Source organism: Saccoglossus kowalevskii, chromosome 22 (assembly GCF_978046115.1).
Source record: "Saccoglossus kowalevskii chromosome 22, keSacKowa6.1, whole genome shotgun sequence".
Classification (NCBI taxonomy): Eukaryota; Metazoa; Hemichordata; class Enteropneusta; family Harrimaniidae; genus Saccoglossus; species Saccoglossus kowalevskii.
This window is the reverse complement of record NC_140662.1, coordinates 10,884,619-10,910,464: the sequence shown is the minus strand read 5'-3', so window position 1 is coordinate 10,910,464 and position 25,846 is coordinate 10,884,619. Positions and strand designations below refer to the sequence as shown.

The following is a 25,846-nucleotide window of genomic DNA, read 5'->3' as shown; positions in this document are numbered from 1 at the left end:
ACAACACTGACACTTCTGGGGAATCTGCTTTAACATTGACCAGTAACACCATGACTTATCTTTCTTTACTGTTGAACATCACCATTGCAAATTGGCAACTCGTTCACTCAAGCTTTGTAAGTTTGTGTAAACGTTCTAGAAGAATTTATGAAAAAAAAAACTTATTTGACGTGAACCCAGTTGTATGAACTCAAAAGGCCAAACTCGGACACCTTCCAGTTCATACCTAAGACGTTTTTTGTGGGATGTCTTTGTATACCAAAATACTCTGCAAGTGAGGTAATTATGTCATTCAAAAATATTATTCCAAACAACCAATGAATATGGCTTGTCCTGGGGAAAGAACTCAATGTCTTATTACGTTGCTCATGACTGAACACACCTGTGTATGAATCGGCTGGTGTCATTCAGTAAAAAAAAATAATGAGATCAACGTATTGACTGACTTTATTGAAACATCTACTAATGCTTGAAGGGATTGTTCCATGGTTACACTTTCGGTTGTCGCGTACTTTAGAAGGCAGTATAAAACAGTATCATACAAAAAATAAAACGATTATTCGGACCACCTCCATTCAGGCGTAGATCTCTTAAGAAGCCTATTAATTTAAAGGCTGTTTTTTTCTGTCCCTGCATTATGCATAAAAAGTAATTTTATTCGCATGAGGATATTGTGGAGTAACAGAGCAAAATGATAAATCACTTTCTGCATATAATGCAGTCACTGGACTTTGTATCATTATTATTACATCACTACTTCTTGGGTAGAATCAAAGGGGCGCATGTCTGACTTACAATTTGCTCGATTAAAGTGCTAGATTTATTAAAACACTCGTCTTAGGTTTGAGTTCGAAACTTGATACGGCCATTTCACTAACATAAAGCTCCTGATGAGTGAGGTACTTGTACCTTACGAAACAGTGCTGTCGAGTTTCAATGTTCATGTAGTCGTGTATTAATTCCTCTACTACCGTATACATATACATATATGTTATTGTTCGATATCCCATACTCAAATTATGAACTATAATGAACAAAAATGTTGTATATTTCACATTTCACTGGCGGCTCGACAAGCATCAATAATAAACATGTCTCAACCACTGTCTTATGTTTTAGAGCAGTTCTTTGCATGCTCTGGTTGCCCGGATGAAAATGAGATTAACATTCATGGCAATAAGTATATCGGTTGCTAGGTAACATGTATTGGTCGTTTTTACACATTTTTTTGTATTTTTTGGAAATTGTTCCCTAATTTGAAAACGGGATCATGCATTTACTATTCACGTCAACACTTGGCATTTTATCACGTAGACACATTGTGAGAATGTCACACTCACTCAAACGTTGCCAAAATCGGGAACATTCGATACTATAATTATATATAATAGCCAAAACATTTTCTCTTTCTTTGTCTGATAAACTATGGAAACTAGTATACAATGAATGATTGATTATCTGATTCAAATTATGGCCTTCCTCAACCAATTAAAAACTCCACATCTGATGTCATATAAAACTACTTAACCACGTGAGCTCTACTGCCCAATCAGTGGCATTCCGCGTAGGCTGATTGGGTATTGAACTAGCCTCGTCGCATCTTCCTTAACCAGTATAGAAAAGTCAAACTTTGAAACGCGTTTGCGAAGAAGACGTAGAAGCTACAGACATGAGCTTCGACCAATACTTCTATTAACACACTCGATTCCTTTTTTGCACATGAGTTTAATCTAATCTTGCTTTTTCCTCTTCAACAGATTTCAAATCATCTCCATTTTGGTGTGCGTGGGTTTAATCTGTATGAAAGGTAGGGTGCAAGTTTCATTTGTTCCGTTCCGTTCCGAGAAGCTCAGTATTATGAATTGTTCCACCCTGAATATTTATATATATTCAGAATAATAAGTATATAATTCTACACGATATTGACCAATAATGGATGGAAATTGATGAAAATACGAATAAAGTGTCCCCACAATGCCATATATGAAATTAGTTTATATTTAGTTCATATTCTTTGAATGTTACAAGCTCAGTCAAGTAAAACATTCTGTTTCATATTTACAATATAATATTTACTTATTGATGATGTTATGTCATTCTAACGCTGGATATGGGGGACAATGCTCTTCATCTAATTCAATATTTTATAATATTTTAGACACAGATGCATGTACCAATGACAACGAGTGTCAGAATGGTGGTACGTGCACGTCTGGTGTTTGTAACTGTGTCGATGGATTTGTAGGAGACAACTGTGAGACAAGTAAGACAACACATGACTTATTAATTATTATTACTTTTTTGTTGGTATTTCAACAATGTTAAAAATACACATTTATATATTTTGGATACAGCTGGATAATTTGTTCAGAACGTGTACAACTAATGCTTGTAGTTGTACCACTGGTTATATGTACAGTATTGTGTACAACTTAATTCGATATCAACAAAAAGCCAAAAAACATTGAAACTAATCTGTGGTGTTCGAAATTCATATAATTCAATTTATAATGCGGTAAATGACAGTCTTGTCAAGAAATCGCGTGTTTCAATATACCAGGACTTCAATAAAGTATGAATTGATTTGCACTCAAATACATGTCCAATTGTCTAGATCAGATCTCATGTTTTCTAATTAGATCGCGGACGATATTTATATGCCCAGAATTCCGGGCACTATAATTTTAATCTCACAAGCCAAACACTATTTTGTACTGAAACGTCATTCATTGACGCAAATAACGAAATTGAAGTGTTTGTTTCATTTGAATATAAATCGCTGCTTAAAAATAAACTAGACGAAATTACTTTAAGTGATAGGAATTGGTCAAACAAAACTCAGACATATTAGCATTCTTTTGTAGCGCCGTGAAATCTTTATCTATACTAATGTATTCCTCAAATTTGCTGTCACTTAGTATTAACGGAACTCAAACTTTTCATTTTCTAGTCATATTGTTTAAAAAATAAAACTAAAAATGAAAGCATGTATGTGCGTACTACTAGTGGCAACTGTGAAACGGGTAATACGAAATATTTTTGTTGAAAGATGAAAATAACAATAACAATTATATATATCTATATTGTGGGTCTAGCAACATGTAGCGGTGACGCTGATTGTCTGAATATTTTTTTTTTATTTTCGTTTTAAAAATTCATTTTCATTTTTAAAATCCCTTTTCTTTTTTAAAATTAATTTTTGTTTTTAAAATCCATTTTTGATTTCAAGATCCATTTTCGTTTTTAAAATCCATTTTCATTTTTACTAATCCGTTTTTATTTTTTTTTATACACGTATTGTTCACGTTGAAGCAAATTTTCCATCAGAATTGACATAAAAATCACTGGATTCTCATTTCGATTCGATATTTGATTTGTGTTTTGTATATCAATTCAACTTAACCTGATAGTATTTGTTTTATTTCTACTAGTGATGTTTTCATGGTAAGGCTTCTTTACGTAAGTTATTCTTCAGGATATAACTTTAGCCGTGGTTCCACGGCGATTTTTGTCCATAAAGGGCTTTTAGCTTCATCGGTCGGCTTACACTTTGGCGTCATATGCATTTGTGGTCAGGCTTGTCCACCGACGACGCTGCCTTGTTTACCTACAATACCCTACCCAGTACCAAAATGCAGCAAAACCACGGCTATAACTTATTCCAATCAACCTTAGAGCTCTTATTTTATCAGCTGTAAGGTTGATAATCAGATTAGAACACGTTATAGTCGTTTTTCTGCTGTGTTATCGTATATGGTATACAAAGCAGCGATGTATATACAGGCATTCGACGTCACAGTGTAAGCCGACAGATTAAGCCAAGAATCATCTATTGATCCAAAAATTCAAAGGTCAACGAAAATGAAAATGGTTTTCAACGGATTTTAAAAACGAAAATGGATTTTAAAAACGAAAATGGATTTTGAAAACAAAAATGGATTTTAAAAACCAAAAATGAATTTTAAAAACGAAAATAAATTTTTAAAAACGAAAATGGGATTTGAAAACGAAAATGAATTTTAAAAATAAAAACGGATTTTAAAAATGAAAATGGAATTTCAAAATCAAATAGAAAATGGCTTCAAAACGTAATTTCATTCTGTAAGTTACTCTACTGTTTAGACAATTTGAAAATTAGACACGAACTTGAGTCGCTACCTTAAACAATGTTACACATATAAATTTTAAATAAAATAAACGACAGTAATTGTCAGAATGTTGGTACGTGTACTGATAATGCATGTGTGTACGTACCACTGTGTATGTAGGAAACAACTGTAATTTCATTAATTATACCTCATTGATTTATTCATTTGAACAAAAATAAATTTCTATATTTTGAGTACAGTAGGATATTGTGTGGGTAACGATGATTGCCAGAATGGTGGTACGTGTACTAATAATGCATGTGACTGTGCCGATGGATTTGTAGGAGACAACTGTGAAACAGGTAAGACGAAAGCAACATTTGTTTTGTGAACTACCTTTAAATGATTTATTTATTTGAAAAGTCTTAAAAATATAAATTTCTATATTTTGAGTACAGCTGTATATTGTGTGGGTAACGATGATTGCCAGAATCGTGGTACGTGTACTGATAATGCATGTGTGTACGTACCACTGTGTATGTAGGAGACAGCTGCAATTTTGTTAATTATACCTCATTGATTTATTCATTTGAACAAAAATAAATTTCTATATTTTGAGTACAGTAGGATATTGTGTGGGTAACGATGATTGTCAGAATGGTGGTACGTGTACTAGTAATACATGTGACTGTGCCGATGGATTTGTAGGAGACAACTGTGAAACAGGTAAGACGAAAGCAACATTTGTTTTGTGAACTACCTTTCAATGATTTATTTATTTGAACAATGTTAAAAATATAAATTGCTATATTTTGAGTACAGCTGGATATTGTGATTGCCAGAATGGTGGTACGTGTGCTAATAATGCATGTGTGTACCACTGAGTTTGTAGGAGACAACTGCAATTTTGTTAATTATACCCCATTGATTTATTCATTTGAACAAATATAAATTTCTAAATTTTGAATAGTTGAATATTGTGTGGATAATGATGATTGCCTGAATGGTGGTACGTGTACAGATAGTGTTTGTGTTTGTGCCGATGGATTTGTAGCAGACAACCGTGAAACAAATAAGACGGAAACAACATTTGTTTTGTGAACTATTGTTCAATGATTTATTTATTTGAACAATGTTAAAAATATAAATTTCTATATTTTTAGTACAGCTGTATATTGTGTGGATAACGATGATTGCCAGAATCGTGGTACGTGTACTGATAATGTACGTGTGTACCACTGTGTATGTAGGAGATGGCTGCAATTTTGTTGATTATACCTCATTGATTTATTCATTTGAACAAAAATAAATTTCTATATTTTGAGTACAGTAGGATATTGTGTGGGTAACGATGATTGCCAGAATGTTGGTACGTGTACTGATAATGCATGTGTGTACGTACCACTGTGTATGTAGGAAACAACTGTAATTTCATTAATTATACCTCATTGATTTATTCATTTGAACAAAAATAAATTTCTATATTTTGAGTACAGTAGGATATTGTGTGGGTAACGATGATTGCCAGAATGGTGGTACGTGTACTAGTAATACATGCGACTGTGCCGATGGATTTGTAGGAGACAACTGTGAAACAGGTAAAACAAAAACATTTTTTTTGTGAACTACCTTTCAATGATTTATTTATTTGAACAATGTTAAAAATATAAATTTCTATATTTTGAGTACAGTTGAATATTGTGTGGATAACAACGATTGCCAGAATGGTGGTACGTGTACAGATAGTATTTGTGTTTGTGCCGATGGATTTGTAGGAGACAACTGTGAAACAGGTAAGACGAAAACAACATTTGTTTTGAGAACTACTTTTCTATGAATTATTTATTTGAACAATGTTAAAAATATAAATTTCTATATTTTTAGTACAGCTGTATATTGTGTGGATAACGATGATTGCCAGAATGGTGGCACGTGTACTGATAATGCATGTGTGTACCACTGAGTTTGTAGGAGACAACTGCAATTATGTTAATTATTGTCATTGATTTATTAATTTGAACAAATATAAATTTCTATATTTTTAGTACAGCTGTATATTGTGTGGATAACGATGATTGCCAGAATGGTGGCACGTGTACTGATAATGCATGTGTGTACCACTGAGTTTGTAGGAGACAACTGCAATTATGTTAATTATTGTCATTGATTTATTCATTTGAACAAAAATAAATTTCTATATTTTGAGTACAGTAGGATATTGTGTGGGTAACGATGATTGCCAGAATGGTGGTACGTGTACTAGTAATACATGTGACTGTGCCGATGGATTTGTAGGAGACAACTGTGAAACAGGTAAGACGAAAGCAACATTTGTTTTGTGAACTACCTTTCAATGATTTATTTATTTGAACAATGTTAAAAATATAAATTGCTATATTTTGAGTACAGCTGGATATTGTGATTGCCAGAATGGTGGTACGTGTGCTAATAATGCATGTGTGTACCACTGAGTTTGTAGGAGACAACTGCAATTTTGTTAATTATACCCCATTGATTTATTCATTTGAACAAATATAAATTTCTAAATTTTGAATACAGTTGAATATTGTGTGGATAATGATGATTGCCTGAATGGTGGTACGTGTACAGATAGTGTTTGTGTTTGTGCCGATGGATTTGTAGCAGACAACTGTGAAACAAATAAGACGGAAACAACATTTGTTTTGTGAACTATTGTTCAATGATTTATTTATTTGAACAATGTTAAAAATATAAATTTCTATATTTTTAGTACAGCTGTATATTGTGTGGATAACGATGATTGCCAGAATCGTGGTACGTGTACTGATAATGTATGTGTGTACCACTGTGTATGTAGGAGACGGCTGCAATTTTGTTGATTATACCTCATTGATTTATTCATTTGAACAAAAATAAATTTCTATATTTTGAGTACAGTAGGATATTGTGTGGGTAACGATGATTGCCAGAATGTTGGTACGTGTACTGATAATGCATGTGTGTACGTACCACTGTGTATGTAGGAAACAACTGTAATTTCATTAATTATACCTCATTGATTTATTCATTTGAACAAAAATAAATTTCTATATTTTGAGTACAGTAGGATATTGTGTGGATAATGATGATTGCCTGAATGGTGGTACGTGTACAGATAGTGTTTGTGTTTGTGCCGATGGATTTGTAGCAGACAACTGTGAAACAAATAAGACGGAAACAACATTTGTTTTGTGAACTATCGTTCAATGATTTATTTATTTGAACAATGTTAAAAATATAAATTTCTATATTTTTAGTACAGCTGTATATTGTGTGGATAACGATGATTGCCAGAATCGTGGTACGTGTACTGATAATGCATGTGTGTATCACTGAATTTGTAGGAGACAACTGCAATTTTGTTAATTATACCCCATTGATTTATTCATTTGAACGAATGTAAATTTCTAAATTTTGAATACAGTTGAATATTGTGTGGATAATGATGATTGCCAGAATGGTGGTACGTGTACTGATAATGCATGTGTGTACCACTGAGTTTGTAGGAGACAACTGCAATTATGTTAATTATTGTCATTGATTTATTCATTTGAACAAAAATAAATTTCTATATTTTGAGTACAGTAGGATATTGTGTGGGTAACGATGATTGCCAGAATGGTGGTACGTGTACTAGTAATACATGTGACTGTGCCGATGGATTTGTAGGAGACAACTGTGAAACAGGTAAGATGAAAACAACATTTGTTTTGTGAACTACCTTTCAATGATTTATTTATTTGAACAATGTTAAAAATATAAATTGCTATATTTTGAGTACAGCTGGATATTGTGATTGCCAGAATGGTGGTACGTGTGCTAATAATGCATGTGTGTATATCTGAATTTGTAGGAGACAACTGCAATTTTGTTAATTATACCCCATTGATTTATTCATTTGAACAAATGTAAATTTCTAAATTTTGAATACAGTTGAATATTGTGTGGATAATGATGATTGCCTGAATGGTGGTACGTGTACAGATAGTGTTTGTGTTTGTGCCGATGGATTTGTAGCAGACAACTGTGAAACAAATAAGACGGAAACAACATTTGTTTTGTGAACTATCGTTCAATGATTTATTTATTTGAACAATGTTAAAAATATAAATTTCTATATTTTTAGTACAGCTGTATATTGTGTGGATAACGATGATTGCCAGAATCGTGGTACGTGTACTGATAATGCATGTGTGTATCACTGAATTTGTAGGAGACAACTGCAATTTTGTTAATTATACCCCATTGATTTATTCATTTGAACGAATGTAAATTTCTAAATTTTGAATACAGTTGAATATTGTGTGGATAATGATGATTGCCAGAATGGTGGTACGTGTACTGATAATGCATGTGTGTACCACTGAGTTTGTAGGAGACAACTGCAATTATGTTAATTATTGTCATTGATTTATTCATTTGAACAAAAATAAATTTCTATATTTTGAGTACAGTAGGATATTGTGTGGGTAACGATGATTGCCAGAATGGTGGTACGTGTACTAGTAATACATGTGACTGTGCCGATGGATTTGTAGGAGACAACTGTGAAACAGGTAAGACGAAAACAACATTTGTTTTGTGAACTAACTTTCAATGAATTATTTATTTGAACAATGTTAAAAATATAAATTTCTCGGTAACACCACAATAATCACAGCTTAATAGAAATATACAATTACTCGGAATGCTTGGCACTTCAAGTAATTGATCAATTACAATATACTGTCATACAAATACAAATCATATTGATTCAATGTAATTACGAATATGTACGCAAACACTTTAGCTCAGTTCGTGAACACAGTCAGTTCCATAAGAAATACCTTGGGTTATGGTAGTGCGGAAATACACAAACGCTGGAACGGCGACATAGAAATACTGTGACGTACATGCACCTTGCAGTTCTCTGACCATACATTTGAGATAGTCAGTCGGCGATGTTCACGCACCTTATGGTTCAGTTGCAGTCGACAAATACGACATTGAAGTACCCGTTGTCTCATGGCAGTTTGTTCCATATTTGAAACACGTTGTATAACCCGCCATCTGTGTATAACGAAATGTGTTTAAGTGGTTTATACTTATTCTGTTGATATACAATAGCACTGTGAGGGCCTGGTTATTTTTTAGATTAGTTTTGTGCCAATACATTTGTGTTTTCAATGCAATCATTCAATATAATTGTTGTTCATTTCTATTAACAGAACTTATTCTTTATTTCTGATACAATGCTTCTTTTCTGATTCACAGCGGAGAATAGTGGTAATATTCAGAAAGTCGATTTCGTCATGATTGTATCCCTGTGTCTGATATTTCCTGCCTGGTTCATATCCAATTAGGAAAATAATGGTGAGTTCATAATTGTAATTTTAATGTGCGACAATGCTCAGTTGTTAATTCTACATTAATTTCGCATTCCGTAAATGAATCTTATAAAATGTAAATATATGAAATTGTATGAAGTATGTGTTTTAATTATTTTTAATTGAAAATCATGTGTTCCTTTTTTTCTTTCATTTTTACAGACGATGTATTTTTCATAAAAAACGAAGAGTTGATGTTGGCAGTTGTTAATAACAATGTTTTTCTCAATTCTAAAAAAATAATAATATTAATAACATACTAAAAAATAATATTCTTTCCAATTGTCTCAGACAAAAATTTGTTTTCATAGAAATATTACGATCGTAATATCGTGTGTAATTGGAAAATCAATGATTGTCACAGATGGAGGCGCATCTGACAGCTGACCTGGAAGTGATTAATTAATAATAAGCAATAATACTATGTATATATGTAAACCACTATCACATTTTAACAGACTGATACTATTTTCTTTTTAAATTTTTTTGATTGATAACAGAATATACACAACGATAAACGTGTAGATTGCCTTTGTTTGGATTTTGATGTCAAAGTAACTTCTTGCCTTGATTAATGACGCCATGCCTGTATGACAACTGATTCGAAGCAGATGACGACTCTTAATGGACGATGTCTTAATAGATGTACATTACATTACGTAATGTTTATCTATAGTTCAAACGACTCCGAGTTCGATGTTTTGATTCAGTAGAAAACTTCAGGTCACACTGACTTGGGTCCATGCATGACGTCATTCAATCAGGGGTCAAGTTATTATCATCGCATCAAGATTTGATTAATGATTTGCAATAAAGAGAAGCAGGCAAATATTTTTCTTGTTTTTGTTTTCTCATGAATGCTGAATTACACACAATCAACTAGTTGGATACTAAACCAAAACCGCGCCCATCCACAGTTTATATTTCAGTGCCGACAATACTCTTTGTAGATCGAAACGATAATGGGCAAGTGCGCAATGTAGCCACTGCTATTAAAATAATACATTTGGCGTAATACATTTGGCGCGAAAGTATTAAAAACAGTTTTTTGTTGTTGCCATGGCAACAATGAGCCAGTATTTTTTTTCTTCAAATTTTTATACCCAACTTAGCGTGAAGGTGTTACCTGCATATAAGTATGTCCGGAATCGGCCCAGCCAAAAAATTACAGAAGAGTTAAAAGCCGCTCCTGGTGAAAAGTTACCACAATTTTTAGGTCAAATTTCTCACAAATGAAACAAGATATCAAAAAAATAGTAACATTGTGCCCATACTCGTGCTCAGTAAATTTAGCTATGTTCCAGGCTGGTAATCGTGAGTATGTAGGTGGAGATACATTTGTCGCGAAGCTATTAAAAAATCAGCTTTTTTGACTATGCTATAGCAACGGTGGGCAGAATTCTTTTCAGATTTTACCTACTAACTAGAGTGAAAGAGTGACCTTCCTGCCAAGTTTGAGCATAATGGCCCAGCCAAACAAATCGCAGAAAAATTAATACATGAAGATACTGGAAAATATACACAGGCAGACGCACACACGCACAAAGAGATTTTAAGCGCAATCCTAGACTTGCTTGCAGTCTGTTGCGATTTCCATGGAAAATTCTTGAAAAATAAATATAAATTGCGTAAACGTGGGGTGAACGCGAAAGTCGTGTTACCGCGAAATCCCAACAGACTTGCCATCAGTGTAAGAGCCCTCCCATTACCGGCCAGATTCGGGCTTGTAAATAGTCTCTGCTGTTAACCGGTGGCTAAATACAACTATTGTGTTGGAAGAAAGTTCTGGCAACATCGGCAATATAAGTTATACAAACTGTTTTTTTATTTTATTCAGCGATTGACTTGGGCCTTACATGCTTTAGTGATTATTAACAAAGAACGTTCTAAAATAACTTGCTGCAACTAAATTATTCCACTTTTTGTTCCCATAGACAGTTTGAGTCAAAGAGGTCGATACCCTTTTAAAAGTTAATTTATCGATCGACCAATAAGCCTATAGGTAATTCACAATTCTTAACTTGTTACGTTTTGTTAGCAGTTGTATATACACAACAATAATCTTTTTTTTATTTGATTTTATTGCTGACAGTTGTATATTTATTGTATTGCATAAATTCTAGCATCTCTGATGGTAATTCAACGAATGAAACAGGTGAATATTTAGTAGTGAAAATTACAGTAAAAAGCACAGCAGTAGTTGCGCAATGCGGATTCGAAATTTCTGTCAAAACAATGTTTTTAACGAAGTTGTAAAAGTCACATGGAAGACACATTATGGTCCCTTGCAGCTACAGTGTATCTCAGATAAGATTCAAATTAAAATTTTAATTAATGCCAACAAGCATGACGAATGATAATAAAGACGGCAGCACTTCAACTAACTGTATAAGAAGAAGCAAACGCGGCAATACGTACATTATGTTGTTACACCCGCGCAGATATGTGTACAATGTAAGTACAGGCATATTACAAAATATAAATAGGTACACTCACGGCCGCAGCAGAGCGTCTTTCCATAGTTGGCGAACCCGTGTCACAGTACGCCAGAGTCACCGACGTTAACAAGTCAGCGCCATACAGCTCCCTCACAGTAACCGGATGAACATATGTAAACCGAATCCATAACACCACTGACACTGACATACAAATATATCTCGGTATTCATGGTTAGTATTACCTTTGCAGTTAAGGTTTCCCCCGGGAACACGAACATGCAGTGGCAAACATCTAAGTGGAACTGATATAAGTACAGGCAAATTAAAACAAACAAACAAAAGAATCCACTCGCCTCTCAGACAACAAACAATTTTTCAGTAATTGTACGCCTTAGATATTTTAAATTCGTGAATTCACTGTAACCACCAGGAAAATCCACAAGCTGGAGAGTACTCTTCTAAATATGTTAAAGGGCAGTAGTCGTCTCGCCACGCATGCACGAGATATATGGGTTGCATATAAACAACGATGGCGACTTTGACTGTTGCGCAGATCAACGAGTACAAACTGAGACGTTACGAAACTTTATTTAGGTATTTTTAGGTGGTTGGAAGGTAACCACCATCAGGAAAATCCACAAGCTCTCCTAATACATTATTTTGTATTATAAAAATAAGCATTAAAAAAGACAATAATTGAAAAAAAATGCAATGGCATCTACATATTAAAACTGATATTTTTACACAATACATAAACATGGTTACCAAATAAAAATATTACAATATGTAAACTGCATAATAGTATTCACTTGTACCAACTTTATAACAAAGCTGAATTTGAAATTGACAATACCAATGTTTAATATCACACATTGTCATGTTGATTGCTAATAAATGAATGATTTTTTTTTAAATTAAACATATCATCGGTTTATTCTGATGAAATCAACACATTCCGATATCAAAATGATTGTCATGTTCACATAATGTTTACATTCGCAGAAAATTTCGGTTATACGTAATTACGGTTTCAGTCATTATTTATCCCTATTAAAAGTAGAACAATTTTTAAAATCCACAAAGGTTTTTCTCAATATTAGTGTGCACGTCGCGTGCTCATTGTGCCATTCTACATATCGTTGCCATGGGTACAATGTCGCTTTATATTGTCTGTCTAGTCTTGTAAACACTTCAAGGCACTGTATATCTAAGCCATTCAGTCAATGGTTGACCTTTAGAACTGAGGCTGCGTTTTATGCACGTAATATTAATACAAGGAATAACCTTTAATCGGCCGTAGTGGGTGTGTTCACCAAAAGGCAGACAGGTCATTGGCGTGATGTCCGGTTTTAAATGAGATTTGTGGTCATATACTGGTGTTTTGTTTCGTAAAACTCGACAAAACTGTTTGTAACCTACTGAAAAGTGGTGAGAATGTGCTGAAGTTCGCCTTGTGTGTGCCACTACGTCAAGTCCTGGATTATCCCACGAATTCTCAACGAATAACGCATTGCCGATTAGGCGGTTCTAATGTTCATCTATGGGTGGTGGTACCTCCAAAGCTGTCAAGTTTGGTTCCAAATCTGTGAAGTCATTCAAAGACAGAGACACGGGTTATATGACATTGGACCTGAAGGACAATAACCTTGATCAGCTACCTGCTACAGTATGTCGTCTGAAAAAGTTACAAGTGTTAGACACCAGTTTTAATGAGTTGTGTTCACTGCCTGCAGAAATTGTGAAGCTCCGACAACTCCGCGCGTTGTTACTTTACTCCAATAGGTTTGAAGTCGTCCCGCAGTGTGTATGTGAACTGCACAGACTCACTGACCTAGTTTTGACAAGAAATAGGATTCAGGCGGTTCCCATTGAAGTTTGTCAATTGACGAACTTGCGGTATTTATCGCTACACGGCAACCGCATAGAACGATTCCCGGAAGTGATCTGCTGCCGTGAACTGAGTGGACTGGAACGACTTGACCTTGGGGAGAACAAATTAAAAACGGTTTCAAGCTCCATAAGCAGGCTACATCAACTAGAAACTCTGATACTGTCAGACAACCAATTGGAGAATGTACCTGACACGATATGCAAATTAACTAAGTTAGTCTCATTGTGGATAAAGAACAATCAATTGACGTCACTTCCGGATAAAATGGCAACGCGTTTAAATGAGTTGGATGAGTTGGTTATTGACAATAACCCACTTCCACGGGAGTTGTTAAACGCCGCCGTGAGAGGCGTTAATTCAGTACGAAGCTATGAAAATACGGTATAATTACTGTGTGTGGTTTTCTTTTTAACTCGGCTCTGTGGCTGAAGTGACGGGAAAACCATTCAGAGGCGGCTGTATGTTATGTGTGTATATGGAACAAATACGATTAGTTCACAATGTGCTGGAAGCAGAGGTCTAGATTTTGTTACTCCGTACATGAAACTTGAGATCTATGCATGAATTCTGGCGATAAAAAAAATTATGTGCTGTGAAATTACCTAAATATTGGGTATAAAACACGCTGTGAAACAGACGAAAGCTTCTTTTTGCATGGCGTCATTTCGCCTCTAGTGGGCGTTGGTTAATGGCGTCACTAAGGAACATGATGTCTTAGCCATATCGCTATTACAAACAAGTACTAGTATCCGACTGTGGCTCTCCCTTTGAAAGCACGTATACGGGAAGGCAAAACTATGGACAACCTGAATAATAGCGAGTGTGATACAGTACTCATTTCGACCAACCTCCCGCTTGCTTCCGTTTTTCGATCGCCTTCTTTTTGTTGAATTCGACCGAATAGTTTTAGCTTCACTCATGTACGCGCACACAATAATAATAGACATTCACTGAAACGGCAGTGATTGGCGGTGAATGATATGAGCAGAAATGGACAATAAAGTATGATGCCGTTCGGCCGGCGAGGGCGCTACTATGTCTACATGTCAGGCTAAAATGAACATAAATAAATAGTTTCCATGCATGGGATAGTTACTCTGCTATAAAATACTAGTACTGCACATTATGAGTTTATTTAGTTTTTGCTGAATATTAGACTTCTGTATTGCCTATGGCAACCAAGCAATCAAGTATGGAGCTTTACAGAAATACAATACGCGTGGGCAATATTTCTATATACATATATATAACAAAATAAGCAAACCAGGAGGGGTAGCACAGAGTTCATGGACTCTTAGATCTATTCTATAAATCTCCTTGACTTTTTTTGAAATAATGACTAATTGTTATCTTCCGAGTATGTGGTAGCTCCCTCTGCCAATAAAAGGATTCTCTGGCGGAAAAGTAACATCGGTGGATGACGAATGTTGTTGTCAAACTTCTAAAAATAATATATTATCTAAAATTTCGACATTCAATGTTTAAAAAATGTTCCGTGTCCCAAATTTATGTTGGAACGAATTCGCCCAAATGAACAGGTACAAGATGTGTAATTGATGTGGGTGTTCGTATCAAACATAAATAACGATTGACATTGCGTGTTGATTGATTTAAAAATACAGCGCATTTAACTTGATTGATTCTCCTTTTATGAACATCTGTGTATAGCCACTGATGAAAGTCGGCCATTCTTAGATCTAACTGTCCCCAAGCATTGTATAAAGACAATTACATAAATGTAATGTAATGTAATGTAATACAATGTGATACAATACAATACAATACAATGTAATGTAATGTAATGTAATGTAATGTAATGTAATGTAATACAATACAATACAATACAATACAATACAATGCAATGAAATGAAATGCAATACAATGCAATACAATGTAATGTAATACAATACAATACAATGTAATGTAATGTAATGTAATGTAATGTAATGTAATGTAATGTAATACAATGTAATGCAATGCAATGAAATGAAATGAAATGTAAGGAACCATATATTCTCTTTTTTCAGTTATGCAATTCAAACAATTTTTTGCTCGAGATATTTGGATTACAATTGGTTGGCTTTGACAATAACAATCGCGTGAGGGCGCACTGAGTGACCGGCGTTTTTGAGCCCTGTTCTTTTCTATCCGACGCTTATGAACAAAGAAATCAGCGATCAAGTAGTACACTTTTTTTCTTTATTTGTGTATAAGTGTATAATAATAAGTTGTAGTTTATCAAAGGCTTCTTCGATGGAACGCGATTATCGCAGAGTGAGTCAGCGGTCGATTCTAACTACGTGTACTGTTGTCATGTATAAATATATATTTGATGTGAGCCGAACTGTCGTGGCAGGCGGCATACAGAAAACAGCATTATCTAAATCGTACGGGGGATTGAACATTCTACCAATTTGAATGTAAAAAAAATATTCATAGACTTAAGGTAGAGATGCAGGTTCGTAGGCACTTGGGAGTGAATTTTTTTTGCTTTTTAATATCCAAACAGTCTTGGCTATAGACTGTTAAAATTTTGTAGAATTGTGAATAGTTGAACATACTCAAAAAACGAGTTTAAAATATAGATAACAGGTGCAAACATTCTCTCTTTTGAATGCTTAGCAAGATTTAGCAAGGCTGTACATAAATGACAAAAAAGAAACATGGTGAAAAAAAATGACGGGATCTCCATATTATGCACTATATTTAACTTTTAACAAAACGATAATACATTTAAATTTCGAACGGTTACAGCCATTTTAATTATGAGCATTAGCAAACTTCTTACTGAGTGAATTGTGTTTCTCTTCAAAACGCCGTCGGGGCATTGTTTTTGGTTGAACAGTGTTACAACAATCGCACAGAAAACTAGTCTGGGTGTTAATTTATGCATAAACTTGAAGTCGTGAAGTTTGAGCTGCTGCCCTGTAAAATTGACAACTGGTAGGCAGTTTTCAAGACGGCACTGTTTTATAGTAAACAGATGTACCCATAAACCAATTTTGACAGGAAACAGAAGCATGATTTAGAAGCTAATTTTTTTTAAATCACTTTTGACCAAAAAAGCACATGTTTGTGCATATTTCAAACTACAGTGTCCATAAAAAAAATACTAACAAAATTTTAAAATTCATACACTAAGCTTTCCGAAAATATATAGTTTTGTGGACAAGGGAGGTCATCTTGCTTTTCTAATTAACTAATTAAAATACCTGTCAGGTAAACTGCATCTCTACCTTAACCAAAGACAAATTTTAATATATACATAATAATTAATGTCAGTATGTTTTATATTTGCATCGAAAAATTCTAGCCTGGAATCGAGTCATTTCAAGTACACTCAAGAAGGGTCTGGTGAGTCGCCATGTAACCACGTCATCGGCACAAAAGTCTGTACCATCACTGATTGGCTGTCTCCATGACTTCACTTCATTACCATGTGAACTCACATGCACAGACTGGCTCATGCATAAGGCCCACCCACAACAATCGCGACAAAAACTCGTTCGTTTAAAAAAATGTTTTTATTGTCTAATTAATTGTTGTATTGTTCTCGTCATAGACGATGGTATTCTTAAAAAAAATGTATCCAGCATTGTAAAATACACTGCGCCCTCTACAAACCAATAAAATATAGAAATGAAAGTGAATCAGCGAAATCAATATGGACCATACATACAGCGGTGCATTAGTTCAGAGGCATATTTACTTTCCAGTGTTTGCACAATAACTAATATTTGCAGAATAACCGGACGAGTACACAGTTAAATTTGCTTCTCTGCAGGTCTCACTTCACTACGATCAGATCGGCCGCTGTGTATTATGCTATCGATGACGGTCTGCGTTTCGCGGTTTCTCCTCATTTGTTACATGTCTGTGTGTGTCTCCTTTTGTACGCCCGTCTCGGTGGGTAAGTAGTTGGTTCATGTTAATTTAATTTGAGGGCACTACAAACAATATATTCTCGTTTTATGATATAAGCTTTACGCGTATACGTTTAATTGTTCAACGTGAGCTGTAATATATTTGTATTTACTAATTGACAATCGTATAGTTTTTGTCTCCAGGCTGGATCCATGGTGAGAATGAACGAATGGATTTGTCGTTTTTCAATGATGTCATTTCTGATCTATGTATCAGAATGCACAACAATACCTGCCTCAATGATATACAAGTGAAAGAACTGACGATATCTGTTCAGAATCCAGTAAGGCAAACAATAGACGGTAAAACAAGTGGTCTCTATTTTTTGAATAACACTGTATATGCCTGCATGGTACCGAGTTCGTCCCTCCTTTTGTCGACAAATTCTTGAATATGTCGATACGATTGGCACACATGTACAAGCCTAAATTGCTACCATAACCGATACTAAATACTAAATCGGTATTTTAACTAGTCTGAATTCAGTCTGGTGCTTGGAAAATAAATTTTACTGATGATACAATAATATGCAGAATTTCTAAGATAAAATATGTCTACATCTACGCGCTGCAATGAGGTGTTAATCGGCTACAGGCTACAAATATGTCATTTTGTCCTCTATGGAAGCCACTCTATAAATGAACATGCATACACAAAAATCAAAAACCAGTTTTGCGCTGACCAGGTTTATTCTATACAGTAAAAAGCTACTTCAGGGTCAAGTAATTGTTAAACTTTCCAGAATGTTTCGTTGCATCCACACAAAAAACATTACAGGTATACCATAACGTGGCCGAATGTTGGTCTATTACTTAACCTTTTCAGCACCAGACTTTCTCGCAAGAATTTTTCTGTACTTTTTTCTTATTTTCTTGAATATTTCTGGAAACCAACCATAATTTTAGGGCCAATAGACAGTATTTGAGTCAATTGTGACTTTTTACTCAAAACATTTGGCTATTTTTGTCCCAAATCTTCTGAAGGAAAATACAAACTATAAACGGGGCTATTTTATGAATTTGTGATGAAAAAAGAGAACTAGTGGGGAGAACGTTAAATATTGACGTAGATTTTGTTTTTCAGTTTGCGAATTCCTATTAAATCATGACGTAGTAGCAGTTATTATCACGAGTTCATGTAGTGATATATGCGACAGTGCCATAAGTTTAGCGAAAGCCATGGGAATTGCCGTCCTTCAGAGTTATGTGTACGAAAACAACGGCAAACAAGACGGCGTTTTACACTTATCACCGAGTCAAGGCGACATTTCCGACGTAATTGTTGATTTGATAAAGTTTTACGAATGGAACTCGGTAGCAATTGTGTTTGACGGTGTAACATATCCAGGTATGTCATTCTAATAATTGACTTCGTCTGAAAGGAATATGCAAAAACACAAATCCACAATTTCGAGAAAGCAGAATTTTATTTAGAAAGATATATATTATTATACATTTATCACCGTAACGCCATAAGTTACAGCATGCCGTAATTTTTACAGGGTATTTTCATCCTACCATAATAGGAAATGCGAATTCTAAATATGGAATGATTACGCACGTAAGTGTCCTCAAATAATAAAAACAAACATGGCTGCCACCAGAGTTTGACCGGATTCAACACAAGAAGTTCGCTGATTCAGTTCTAAACATTTTGGGTTTCGACATTTCCATGATGTATGCTTGGAAGAAAAACGTGTATAATAATAAGGTTATTACGATGATACCTCAAAGTATGCACTCAGACAGTACACCGTCGCATCGACCTTCGTTGCGCGTCGGTCGACACTGCCGCTGTGCTGTCTTCGTGCATAGGTATCCTTGATGATAACCTTATATTATTATTCTGTGTTTCTTCATATTCAAATATATGAAATGTTTAATTAACCAAATTCTGTTCAATATCTTAATTCATAGAGATGGAATTGGTTGCCAAGACAGCAGAGGTAGGGTTAAAAGTAGTCGCCAGGCAACTGAAATTGGGTTCGGAAACCCACAACACTGAAGACGAACTTAAGTACAAGACAGTGCTAGCAGAGATTCGATCTATGAATATTCAACAAATAATTATACACGCACATACAACAACAATCGCCACAGTGCTCCGAGATGTGAGTTTACTGTCTCCCTTTTTTCATTAGTCAAACTCAACTAAAACTTATATCGTCATATTTGTTGAAACATATAGTGTGTCGCGCTAGCTCGCTTTGACCTGGTTTAGAATCCAATGTGACAATGTGGGAAATCACCAATATCTGCAGCTTTTAACACAAAGTGACTATTTTAGTATGACTTTAATCACATATCTGCTTATTTGCATAGCGCTATGCGGTATTCGAACACGCACGTGCGTATGGCTTTATAGATACACGTATACGACATCCTGAGTCGAGTTTTTTTATAATAGTATTATATTTTTATTTTGACAGTGGGGGATGTTGCATGATTTTTTGTTATCCAATGAAATGCAGGGTTAAGACCAATACGCTATCGTTTGACATTTTTGGGAACTCACTGTCTATATGGAAAATGGTGTTTTATGATATTTTGTTACAAAAAGAGTATATTGGAATGAAAATTTGTGCCAATGTAAACTTTCTTGCAGGCTGTGTACCTTGGTATGCTGAGTTATCGATATCACTGGATTATTACGAATGTCGTGAGTACATACTGTATTGATGATAATTTAGTAATTGATGATAGAACAGAATTCTATATGAATGTACATTAGTAGTTCACTGTTTGACACCGTTTAAATACGAAATCAATTTTCCAAATATATATTTTAATATAAATTTCATTGTTCTGATCATTCTTCTACATTAAGACATACCGTGTATGTGTCTATTATTTTTTGTATTACGTACAGGACGTCTCTTACATGAATCTTAGCTCATACATCTACACGAACACCAATTTGACTTTACTTCATCCAAGCTACCAGGGAGGTATCACTGACATCGAAGACGCGGGAGGTAAAACATTGTATATACTTTGCACGTGACTACGGAACGAGAAGAAATGTAATTCATTGCATATTACCATTTCTCGTTCAATCAGGGCTATCGTTCTGGAGATGACAGCAACATGTATTACAACGTTTCCATATCATTTTCTCTGTGTGCTGTTGATGGATTCACAAGACATGTTCATCTAAAAATGCTATTACTATTCACTAATCGTATAATTACTTTCAGATCATAAACTTGATACCTACGAAGTGATATTAGTCTATGATGCCATTAATATCGTGTTATCGGCTATACGGGATTATACATCTAACACCGGGATGATTGATCACCAGCATTCTAATAATGACTGTTTTGCAACTGAACTCCTGGTCCCGGAAACATCAAATGCATTAAGAGCCTACATAAAAGAAGTAATAATAAAACCAGTATACGTGCTCTTCTATGCTGGGGGGGGGGGTTGTAGAGGTTTTTACAATGAATGGATCTATTATCCATGACAGATACTCGATATTGTGAAATGTGTCACCTTTTAATGGCTTAGTAATTAAGAGTAGTTATAACATGGTCTGATTTAACATTTCATTTTCGGAAACCGCCAATCTGGATATGAGCGCGTGAATTTACATTGGCGAGGCGCTTAAAGTGGCAGCGAATTCGTCTCTTATGTTGTTTTTAGGAAATTCATATATATCTGTACATATATTGGGAACAATACATATGTGCGTCCAGTATTTTTAAGATGATTGAATTTAAGCTATTTTGGTGTAATCTTATTATTTGGCGTCTATTTCACCTGCTTAAATTCGAACATCTGAAAGATACAATTCGGTAATGGTATTGATACAAGGATGATTGATGCTTTTTGACTTTGACGCATAATTACTCTGCAATGATTATGACATGTGTATATCTGCAGGTGAAATTACAAGGTCTATCAGGTTACATCTCGTTTGAAAAGAATGGAATGCGGTGTAACGATTCGTTTGATATAATCGAACTTCAAAATGAAGAACTGGTTGTGGTGAGTACAATATTTGTGATCATAAAATTGGATGAATTTACATGGGGTGAATATGTGATATGGCTGTGCCTATATTTTTTCACACTGCAATTATAATTTGTATCAATGCGCTGGGTTATTATTTCGAAGAATATCTTGTTGAGACAGACGGCTTGCTTGTGTTTCAACTGATTTATTTTCATATCGTAAAAAAAAACTAACCGGTTTTACTTAGCTGGATCAACATAGTGAATATTTTTATTACCCATGTTGTTACATTTGCCACAATTGTGTGTTACAATTTCTATTTAATACAAACCATATACTGTTGACCAGTATGACAAAACTATTTAATATTTTACTTTTTAATTTGACTAGACATGCCACTCTTTTAATTGTTCATTTAATTCGGGGTACTTGTCCCAGTAAGTTTAAATTTAAATGACATTTAAATCCGTAACATTGACATTCGTTTATTTCATTGTATAATGCATTATTGAACATGAAATTAGGGAAAAAATGAATTTCATTTTCGAGTTGAACAATTTGCGTTCAATATATCTAAATTAACCGTCATTAGATTCGTATTTTAAATCACTTCTTGTAAGTCTATTATTAAGTAAATTAAATAAACGAATGGCCACAAGATTAACTTCTAAAGTGGAAATGTTTATTTAGTTGTAATAAACAAAACAGCAAAATATTGGTGTTTTAGAAAACCTTTGCACCATTTTCAACATTTGGAATTTGCCCTAATTCTATTATACTATAGAATAAACTAATGGTCACAATATGCTATGGAATAATTTAATTGCAGTAAGATAGACAAATGTAAATGAAATAGTATGTAATTATGCAGCTGTGTGTTGAAAAATATCGGTTCCAACTGGAGGGTCTAACATCGCTTCAAAATATATTGGGAAATTGGAAAACAAAAATCTCACACGTTTGCTTAGCAAGCTTCAAATAAGTTCGTGCTGGCCTCGTGAAGACGTGTAGATGTTATTTGTAGTGATTAGTTCTCTTTGACATTGATCAATTATTTTATAGATAGTTTTAATTTTCATATTGCAACATAAATATTTTGATAAAAAGGTTATTTCAGTCACTTATTAATTTAGTGAGAGATTTAATGTGTATAAAATCTATTAAATACAATGGAATTGATATATATATATATATATATTTATATGTTTGAATAGGAAGCATGTAAATACGTTTATGAATACCTGTCATTGTGGTTTAATGGACCATGTACAGTAGTTATAACAATCGATCTCCATTTTATCAGTATATAATTAATGAACTTTTAATTACAGAATTGTAATTTTTTAATCTTGTTTTCATATAAAACCACTGTCCACTTGTTTGTTTCACTTTAGTAGTGAAACGAAATGACTCATACAACTGATGTACCTTGTCGATTATAATATTAGGTGATATAACAATTAACTTCGCATGCCAAAAATCTACGATATAAATAGATATAATATGACGTAATTTGGTCATAAATATCCAAAATATGATTCAAAAGGCAATTTGTAACATGTATTTTTTGTATATACCTTGCAGGTTGGTTCTTGGACGAGATTGGAACGTTTAAAAATATTTTCTCTCAAAAAACCTATTTATGATTTTGCATTCGGAGATAACCCTTTGAGAATAAGCACAATTGTCGACGACCCTTTCATAATGTGGAGAGATAACTACGAAAACCTAGTCGGAAATGAGCGGTTTGATGGATTTCTTTATGATCTTATAGAGGAACTGTCGAGGCGAATGGATTTCCAATATGAGCTGTACATTGTTCCTGATGGAAAGTACGGTGCACAATTAGATAATGGATCTTGGAACGGCATGGTACGTGAATTGATTGATGGCAAGGTAAGCTGTATATCTTTTTTATTCTAAATAAATAGACTTGTCCGGCTAATCACTCACTGAGAGTTTTTGAATCACCTGTCATTGGTGATAAATCGATGATGTGACATAGGTGGTTTAATCGAAAGTCATTCCCATGTTGTACTTTGTCTTTATGTTCGGTGTTTGGGTGTCATTCTAACAAAGGAAGTGACATTGTCTCGACCATCCATAATTGTCATTTATTCACGACATCAGCGGTTCGTCACTAGGGGTTCTCACGTGTTGCCTGCGATTCCAGAAATCAAAAATTCTTATTTGAAACCTCATTTGCATTTTTGTCCGTTGCATTTACAGGCCGACGTAGCTATGGCTGGTCTAACTATTAGTTCGGTTCGCGAAGAAGTCATTGATTTCTCAGCACCGTATATGTTCCTTGGTACCGATGTTCTCATGCGGAAGCCTGAACCCTCGCCACCAGACCCTTTCAGCTTCTTAAGTCCAATGTCGACTGAAATGTGGTTATGTGTTTGTGGTGCGTTGATTGTGTTTAGTCTTCTACTTGTACTGATCAACCGAATTAGCCCCTACGAAGCGAACCACTTATCACGTCGTGACGCAGTTTCTAAACACGAGGCAACCAACTTGAATTTGGTCAACAGTATATGGTTTGTATTCAGCGCTTTTGTGCAGCAGGGGTCGCAGTTCTCGCCATACTCGTACTCAGCTCGCATAATCAGTGGTACATGGTGGTTTTTTGTTCTCGTTTTCATAGCCAGTTACACTGCCAATATGGCGGCGTTTTTAACTGTTCAAAAACTCGATACTCCAGTTGATTCTGTAGCTGATCTCGCGAAACAGACGACAATAAGCTATGGTTGCACAGAAAGTACCCAAACAATGTCATTCTTTCGCGATTCGAAGATAGAACCCTACAAGACAATGTGGGCTGCTATGAAACTTGCAGAAACAAGTCCCCTTGTTCCATCCAACGAAGAAGGAGTAAGGCGTGCTTGCACCGAGAACTATGCCTTTCTGCAGGATTCCACATTCAATGCCTTCTTCACGAACAGAAATCCGATACCTGACTGTGACTTGGTGGTTATAGGTTCGCCATTCGACAGTAAAGGTTATGGTCTCGCTTTTCCACGAGGGGCAACATTTAGAGATGATTTCTCGCTGAATATTCTGCAACTCAGAGAGCAGGGGTTTATCCTGGGCTTAAAAAGGAAATGGTGGCTGTCAGTCGCATTGGATTCCAGTGGTTCTACCTCTAGCATTAGTGGCCAAAACGTACTAAGACTAAGCAACATCGCTGGGATATTTTACATTCTCGCCGGAGGAGCCGTTATTGGGCTAATGGTAGCATTGGTCGAGATCATTGTATACATGCGGAATGGATCTAAAAAGGATCATGTATGTGAGGATAAATATGTAATCCAAAAAAGGATGTCATGTATTGATGTGTTCAATATACTGTATGCTAACACGTGTTGAATCTTTCCGGTCCGTGTTTCAGTTTCATTGTCTTGTCGTTTAATATGGATTACTAAGTATTTATAATGATCTATTTAAATGTTACATGCAGCCTGCACTGACGGCCTTGGCGTCTGGTCACATTGTTTTTTACAGTATATCGACCCATGAACCTAGCAAATAGTTGTAATTTTGTTCCATGAACCTAGCAAATAGTTGTAATTTTGTTTGCAAGTCATGAATTAATCTGGGTATGAAGAAGAAGAATAATATATCATAAAAAAATCATCCACCATTTCTCAGATGTTCAAAAGTAATCATAGTAAAACGTGTTTTTCTTCTAGGATGAAGGATGGGGTGAAGAACATCGATTGGCAGAAGGTTTTCCCAGCGCAATAAGCAGTAGTGATGTGTTGCAACGATACCAATATACACATAGTGTAACGAGTCAAGTCTATAATGATCAGTTTACAATGAGTTATAATGAAAGTGAACGAGAAGAGCAGACGCCAACAGGAGTCAGCCCGGGGAGGCTGCATTTCACGAAAGATGGAAGAATTTGGGACAGGCCCAGTTTCATTTTTTAAAACAACAAGCTTTTAAGAGAATTGTGTGTACCATCAATTTGCTCTATGTCATTTGTATTTCGAATATGTATTTTAATAGTTATCTTATATATATAGATAAATAGCGACTGTTAGCTATTAAGAATTTACCCGAATTCGGATTGAAAAGTTAAACTTAATATGTATTAGTTGTAAATTATTCGTGCCAGCGAGGTGAAAGCTATTTGAAATATTAAAAATAGTAT

The 25,846-nt window shown here is 34.8% G+C and overlaps 1 protein-coding gene across 1 annotated transcript; it reads left to right on the top strand.

Annotated features, from left to right (window-relative positions):
* The first annotated feature begins 18,906 nt into the window (after positions 1-18,906).
* Positions 18,907-25,622, top strand: LOC100373729 (glutamate receptor 2-like). The gene is made up of 8 exons (XM_085495731.1): positions 18,907-19,075; positions 19,645-19,838; positions 20,597-20,702; positions 20,925-21,109; positions 21,616-21,720; positions 23,272-23,583; positions 23,917-24,975; positions 25,380-25,622. The coding sequence occupies exons 1-8, from the start codon at positions 18,907-18,909 to the stop codon at positions 25,620-25,622; spliced, it is 2,373 nt and encodes a 790-aa protein (XP_085351857.1).
* The last annotated feature ends 224 nt before the right edge of the window (positions 25,623-25,846 follow it).

Excerpts from the sequence above, each read along its gene's own strand:
- LOC100373729 (XM_085495731.1), top strand. The coding sequence starts at position 18,907 with ATGGGAATTGCCGTCCTTCAGAGTTATGTGTACGAAAACAACGGCAAA. Across the intron at positions 21,110-21,615 it reads TAAGAGCCTACATAAAAGAA|GTGAAATTACAAGGTCTATC; the intron begins GTAATAATAAAA and ends GTATATCTGCAG. Across the intron at positions 24,976-25,379 it reads ATGGATCTAAAAAGGATCAT|GATGAAGGATGGGGTGAAGA; the intron begins GTATGTGAGGAT and ends TTTTTCTTCTAG.